Raw genomic sequence first — 8209 nt, forward strand, 5'->3', positions numbered from 1 at the left:
TAACCAATGATCAATTTATATAAGGTGTAATATAAAACAAATAAATCAAATCGGTGTAAAAACATTTTGGGAAAAATATTTTATGTGATGATTTTAACGAAAGAATAACAAAAATGGACTATTTAGTAAGGTAAGAATGAACGGTAATGTAGGACGAGAACGACTACAAAATGAATTATGTCACTCCTTCGTTTTGTAAGTTCGTTCATATCTCCAATATTCATATCTTACTCCAACGCAATCTAAATCGTATTTCGATTTCATTCCCACTTCATATGATATGAACAAACTTACGAACCACTTACCAACTTTTTTATGTCTACCAGTTTCAAGACGTACCCGTCTCTTCCGATGAGATTATATAAAAATGTTTTAAAAAATAAGATATCCTTCATACAACATTATAAAATTTAATTACCCCCAAACATAAAACAAAGGTATAACTCCAAACTACCATTCTCATTAAAATATGAAGTGAGTTGTAGTCCCGGCTAGTATCACGGACTCACAGATCAGAGGTCCGTGGTGAGAATCCCGTTCTACCACAATTTAATTCTCATTTTCTAACAGTGAGTTATTTACCATTTGTAAAAAATGGTTCCAAAAACTTAAAAACATATTTTATGGAAACGCAAATACACGTTAAAAAAACTGTTAACCGTGTCTTATTAACGATAGGTTATCTTCATTAAGAACAGCGTACGCTCTTAATTAATTTTCGGGGAGAAATAAATAAATATCTTTAAACGCCTGTCCCTCATTGACTTTTTCCAAAATGTCTTTGGGGATATTATGTAAAGTTATGTACAACAATATGTTTTCGAAATAAATATTTGGTACTGCATTCTTTCGATATTACATGTGTGAACTACTGATTCCTTTTATTTGTTTTTCAGGGAAAACATTTTTTATTTATTTATATTTAGTTTTCTGTGTACTTAGCACGTGTTTTGTAATGGCAACACTTCAGTATTGCACCATAATTTCAGACGCGTAGATACGTCGGGATTTGCGTTGTTTGCGGTTTTTTAGGCGCGGACGGGCGCAAAGTGACGCTGTGTTCAATTATATGCAAAGTGTACGCTTATGTCGAGCTACGCATCGTAATTTCGACGAAGTACGATGGCTAAAGGCGACAAAGAAATGGAAAAGCCGGCCCTCGTGGGCGGCGAGCTACCGAATCCGGAGTGTAGAAGCGCCGATAACGAAGACTCGGAGTCTCTCGAAGAACAAGCTCTCGATATCGGCGAACATTATCTCGTCCGTCGCACCGATGACTCATGGCAACCGGCGGAAATTATACAAACAAGGTACAATAACAATGAGTCTTACTACGATTATTATGTCCACTATGAAGGGTTCGACAGGCGGCTGGACGAGTGGGTGTCCCGGGACAGAATCATGTCCGACAGGTTTGACATGAGCGAGCGGGGGTGGAAGTCCAGCAGCAAGATGTCCACCGACTCGCTCGTCACGGACAAGTCGGGACGCAAAATAACCCGCAACCAAAAACGTAAACATGACGAAATCAACCACATACAGAAGACGTACGAGGAGATGGATCCCACGACGGCGGCGCTGGAGAAGGAACACGAAGCCATTACCAAAGTTAAATACATCGACAAGATTCAGATTGGAAAATACGAAATAGACACATGGTACTTCAGTCCGTATCCGGACGAGTATGGAAAAAAGCCGAAACTCTGGATTTGCGAATATTGTTTAAAGTACATGCGCCTGGAGAAGACTTACCAACACCACCTGCAGGAATGCCAGCTCCGCCAGCCCGTGGGGAATGAGATATACAGGAGTGGCACGCTCGCCGTGTTCGAAGTCAACGGGAAGGACCACAAAGTGTACTGCCAGAACCTGTGCCTCTTGGCCAAGTTGTTCCTTGATCACAAGACTCTGTACTTCGACGTCGAGCCATTCCTGTTCTACATCCTGTGCGAAGTGGATAAGCACGGAGCCCACGTCGTCGGCTATTTCTCCAAGGAAAAGGAGTCTCCCGAAGGCAACAACGTGGCGTGCATCCTCACCTTGCCGCCCTACCAGAGGCAAGGCTACGGGAAGTTCCTGATCGCCTTCAGTTACGAGCTGTCTCGCCTGGAGCAGGTGGTGGGGAGCCCGGAGAAGCCGCTGTCCGACCTCGGCAAGCTGAGCTACCGCTCCTACTGGTCGTGGATCCTGCTGGGCGTGCTGAGCGTGAGCCGGGGCATCCTCAGCATCAAGGACCTCAGCCAGATGACGGGCATCTCGCAGACCGACATCATCTCCACCCTGCAGTCCATGAACATGATGCGCTACTGGAAGGGGCAGCACGTAATCTGCGTGACCCCCAAGCTGGTGGCGGAACACCGCAGCAGTCCGCACTTCAAGAAGCCCCGATTGTGCGTGGACCCCTCCGCCCTCCGCTGGGCCCCCCCTCGCTCCGGGATCTACTCCAAGACCAAGAAGTGAGCGCGAGTCACCGTCAGATACCTTACCCTAGTATTGTATGAATAACTAGTTTATGTTACGAATGTTTTGTGTATGAAATTGTTGGAAGGTTTATTGGATTTGCGGATGAATTCTTTAGATTTAGTTATCCATTGGGTTGAAGGCTGTTTTTATAGATATATGAAATGTAACACGGAGTTTCCGGGAGTGTGGAGAACTTTAAATACTGTCATCCGTACCGCGTGAAGCTCTCCGGTATAGTGTGTACACAGATGGCGAGGATAGATCTTTACGGACTAGATTGTAATTAGAACAAATCCGATTCTACGAACTGTTTTAGGTCTTAATAGTTGGTGTATAATTTCTTTAGTTGTTTTACAAAGTAATTGACGTTGAGATAATTCGTTTCATCGAGATGTAAGTTTTAAATATGTTGACCAATATTTAGGATAAAATCAATGCCATCTAAAAAAAAAGGAACTATTCGGTATCCATTGACCTAAAAATATTACTGTTATCTTGTGTATTTCACCGTTGCTATTTCCATCACTATCTCGTATGCCACAGTTTGGTTCTTGCGATACTAATGGACGCACGTGGAGAAGTAATGGTTACTTGTGAAATACATTGTAAACTAATTTAGTGGGTAATGAATAGATGCCTCCTAGATAAGACTTCATAATCTATATTATAATTCTGATTTCTAGCATAATTCCATATTCAAACTCTGAATAATACATTTAAAGTTGTACAAATACATTTAAAAACCTTGCTGTGAGAAAGTTCTATTTTGCCAATGTTACATATTTACCATATCAAAATTAGGGTTTGAAGGAAATTCATTTAATTACGCTAGCGTTATTATAATTTGTATGTTAACTTCAAATAAAACACAGGACATGTTGCTATTTTCTTTTTTAACATGAATTTATGTACACGTTTCGAAACATACTAATTATTAATCCACGAGTCTAGAAAAAAAACAGGCAGCTGGCAAACTTGTTAAATTAATAATACTAATAATGTTGTATTATACTCGCAATTTTCATTTTAGCTGATATTATTTTCTCAGTAAGGTTTTTATATTGTAACTTTTTACTGCTCATCGAGTAAAAGTTGTTTTTTTTAATTTTATTTTCCTAAAATATCTGCAGCAACTTATCTTATACTGTGCAAATTATTTCATCTAAATATTGAATATGGTGCTCTGTGCTATAAATATTGAATCATAATGCGGAGACTCATTCTTGACCCAGTGAAATCTTTGATAGACATGTCGTAAACATTATGGCTGATCATTCGGTCACATAATGAATGAAAAAATACCATTCAATGTGGCTTGTGGTTATTCAGCCAAAATGCAATACGGCTAATCGCCGATTGGCCCTTTTACAATATGGAACCGTTTTGTAATTGGGTTAATCATATGTATTCCAACTAAAATAACAATTTGGCTGCCACATATTAATAAACACCCAATAAATAAAATTGTATATCATATTAATATGTCGCGATAAAGATATATCTACAATTAGGTAATTTCAAAATCAGCATTTGTGAGTTATCCACCAAAAACACACATTTGTAAAACCTCCTCCATGAATGCTAGAAATAGGCAAGTCGTGAACCATAAAAAAAATATTGTGATTTGAATGCGTGATTTTTTTTATTATTATGGATGCTTATATAGCCCCATTTTCGTTATATAATACCTCAAGGGCGCTTTGCATAGTGATTCTATAGGTAAATAAATTTTATTGAAGCTTTTAAATTTGTAATTTAATTAAAACCACTTATTTTGTTATCACATGCTACGGATTTATTCAAATTATTTAGAGAACAAGTGGGTTTTAAGTTTTTCCGAAACATCACTCTCACAGCCTCGCACCTCTGCTGGGAGAGCATTCCATGCCATAGGGCCTGCGACCGCAAATCCGAAATGTTCACTGAATTGAACGTAGAGTATAATAATTTTTTTTCTCGCCGTAGACATAGCTGATCTAAACGTAAGAGGCCTGTCAGCTAGTTCATCTGGAATGCATAGTTCCTTTAGGTATTCCGGAGCAGAGTTGTGCAGTGATTTATACATAAGCCAACAGAGTTTGTATTCCACCCTCTATGGAAAATGTAGCCAGTGTAATTCCGGAAGTAGTGGAGTGATATTACTGAACTTAGAGATTGAGATACAGACTGTAGGCTTATTTGTAGCATTCACTGAGGAGGATAAAAAAATTGTGTTCTAAGTAAGCAACTCACAAATGTCGATTTTGAAGTTACCTGGTTGTAGTAATTACCCCGCGATATTTATAAATGTTTTTAAAGGTACCTAAGATTCACTGATTTATTTTTAGATAGCCATATTACAATATCATTTTTCCCGTATTATGCTATTGTAAGTAATATAAGTCTACTAACATCGTAATTGAGTATGTCTATGTTGTAATGTCGGTATTGATAAATAATTCCTTGTAAGAATATTTTACACACCCCACACATATTTTAATTGCTCGTGGAATGCTGTATGGATCAATGTATATTTTATATTTTGTTGAAAAATTATTTGCATATTCTATTTTTCTTATTTTACAAGAAGAAAACTTCCTTTTTCATTCAATTCCCATGAATTACTTAGCATTGTGCTTTTACATTCTTTTAACTATTTTTGTTTTTCCCTGTATTTTTTAAATCTACATAACTATCATTGTAATTATAGTGATGATGCCTGTCACCGATGGATGTCTCGCAAAAAAATAATCATATATGGATGTTCTATCCTCTATGCCTACCCCGCAAAATTGATTCAGTAAATGTGTAATATTCTAATTTTTTTTTTCTAAAGCATTCATACAAATAAAATATTTAATAAAATAAATATATAACAACTTTGTTTTTAACCACTTATTTTTTCTGCTAACCGGTTTTAAATCTGCACAAGCAATGTATAATTAACAAATAATTGATAAAGAAGCTTGTGTAGATTTGAAATTGTTCAAAAGTGAGCGGTTAAAAACAAAGTTCTTTTATATTTATTTAATGAACAATTACAAAGTGCTTCAAATATAAAATTTAAAATATTCAATGTTTCGATGTAATCAAAACTCGATCAAAAAATGAAATAATTTATTTAAAGACTAATACTACTTAATATATTGCGGTGTAAAACACCACAATATTTCATGGTCCCTGGACTGGTATCTCCACATCTGAAGCGTAAGACTTATAATCTTACCTTCATATATTTTTTTCAAATCTAAACTGTCATTTATACCTATACTAATGCAGTTCCCTATGCACCATTGCGTATGGAAAGGAAAATGATGGTACATTGATCGAATCAAGTGTTATTAATAAATATTTACCTTGTTTTTAATTCTTTCATAAATATAATCCTTATTTATCCTTAGAATTTTGTTCCATTTTAGTTATTATAGAGCCACTTAACCACTAAAAATGTCATTGTAATATAGACTACATATTAATAAATGTTATCTCATGAAATTGTTTAGTATGAAGTAATATTATTTATATGAATAACAAAAACTTGCTGCTGTTTTTACATACAAGTGTAATATAAGATGTTTGTTTTTTATTTTTCTACTTTTTCACAATTGAACTTTAGTAATTATTTTCTCATCCGTTAAATACAAGACAAACTAATATTTGTAAGGTAAATAGTATTCCATGAAGTAATGTTAATGTTAATCAGGAAAAGGTTAGATACAGTATCCTTTATAGAATGACTAGCGTTATGTTAAGACATTGTGCACCAATATGCTCTTAGATTCCATGAATCTGCTCTTTACTTATTGTGTAATGTTTGTGATAAATATAAACAACTGAAAATGTAAAAGTGCTTTTTATTTTATCACATGTTTTTTTATGATTAGGTATACATGTTTTATTTGGTTACTCGGTCTTCGCAAACCTGCACAAATATGTTTCTGGCTCTTCGCAATGATTTGTGTGACTGCTAAATTGAAGAAAAAAAAATTCAAATACTGTTCTCACAAAGAATCACTGTTATTTGTTTGAAACAGCACAATATGAATAAAGGTATTTGTGAACTGTGAACCCTGCCCATAATATATTATGTTAATCTGTGCTGACACGGTATAATATGCTCTCAGTAATTTTATGTTTACAAATTTTACGCGGGCTTCGCTACGATGTAACGGGTTAACGCAGCGGGCAGAAACCGGTAGATAATTAAATAAAAAATGCTTTTATAAGATCTCTCAATCTCCTAAAATATTAGTTAAATTTTTAATACACAAACTACACAAGTATGTGTGTGCATAAATGAAAAAACAGCTTATCTTACTTTTTATAGATGTGTGTAATTTGGAACATTTTGAAGGATTGATTTAAAATGCTCCCACTAAATAATCTAGTAGACGTACAAAGGGCACCAGTCAGGTGCGTAAGTAGAACTACCTTTCCTGCGTGAAAAGTGCCGATAAGCATTTTTGTATTATTTACGGTGAACTTTTCTATCACAAGTCTATAAAAAGTGCAGACATCCGGGTAGTTCCGTAAAGAATTTGAAGGGGCAATAATTGAAACAGACTATTCACATTAATCTATTTTATTACTTTTATAATGTACACTGTCAACTGTGTAGTGTATGTAACATTTGAATATACGATTTCTTACATAGTTAAATATTTTTTACATAAACCATTTATTACAATGCAAATACATTATTTTGCTTTTACAAATATATAATACGTACTTTGAGGAAACAGATATAAGCTAGCTCAAACATTCTATATTACTGTGAATCTCGATACAATACTAATTTCTCAGAGTTTACAATAACAATGCTTCAACTAAATACATATTAGAGCAAAAAGCAGCCAAGTTTTTTCCTTTTGGTTAGGAAACCACAAATCTGCTCGACAATAAAAGGTACAATTATATGAAAGGAAAATAAGAATATTTTCTTATAATGCTTTCATTACAAAGTAAATTATTGTCTTCCTAGTCTATTCAAAATAAATTTGTTAAGATAAATTCAGATTTTGTTCAAATGGATGCAATGAAATTTATACAACAAACAATTTCAATCCTAGTTCACTTTAAGAGAAATTGAGCTACCGAATACAATTTTTATGAGACTTGCTACCAATAAGAAATTTTGAAAACTTATATTATTTCATGCGCGAGGAAGGTGCCTACATTTCTTGAGACATTGATGTTTATAAATAGCAGAATGATGGAATATTTCCCCTTATTATTTGGTGCACGAAAGTTGAGTTTTGATACCTAAACGCTAATTAAAAGTGATAGAGGAAATTATTGCCTATTGGCTACACAATTTTCCGAAATCAGATTTTTCTCCTAGTTTTCAAACAAGATTGAGAGGCTTAAAAATGTCTTTATTTATTAAAATTCTCAGCTATCTACTTTGCCTGATTACAAAACTTTTAATAACAAGATTACGAAATACAAAGTTTTTGGGATGATTTTTGTTTTCGATGCAAGTCACACATTGTATTAAAATTTCTCATAACTAGCTAAATTGAGCATCACATCTGAAAGTGATACATATAAACAAGATTAATAAATATTTTCATCTGTTTGGACAATTTAAATAGCACACAAAATTTCCGTTTCGCCATAATTAAAATTCAGTAGTAATCTTAATCTACAATGTGCAAGCTACTATGGGAAGTGATCCAAATTTACATTGAAATTGCGAAAATGTAACAACTTTTGTACTATTAATTTTCAAAATGTGCAATCAATATCATTTTCTTTCACAAAGATA

At 34.5% G+C, this 8209-nt stretch overlaps 1 protein-coding gene across 1 annotated transcript; it reads left to right on the forward strand.

Moving 5' to 3' along the window:
- The first annotated feature begins 969 nt into the window (after positions 1-969).
- LOC148283473 (histone acetyltransferase KAT8-like) lies at positions 970-4210 on the forward strand. Its single transcript, XM_088243790.1, has one exon. It carries the CDS (start codon positions 1123-1125, stop codon positions 2458-2460), a length of 1338 nt encoding a protein of 445 aa, XP_088099916.1. The 5' UTR covers positions 970-1122; the 3' UTR covers positions 2461-4210.
- Positions 4211-8209: the final 3999 nt, after the last annotated feature.

Source organism: Micrasema longulum, unplaced genomic scaffold (genome assembly GCF_059751315.1).
Source record: "Micrasema longulum isolate JH-2025_06_02 unplaced genomic scaffold, ASM5975131v1 h1tg000232l, whole genome shotgun sequence".
Lineage (NCBI taxonomy): Eukaryota > Metazoa > Arthropoda > Insecta > Trichoptera > Brachycentridae > Micrasema > Micrasema longulum.

Excerpts from the sequence above, each read along its gene's own strand:
- LOC148283473 (XM_088243790.1), top strand. The coding sequence starts at position 1,123 with ATGGCTAAAGGCGACAAAGAAATGGAAAAGCCGGCCCTCGTGGGCGGC.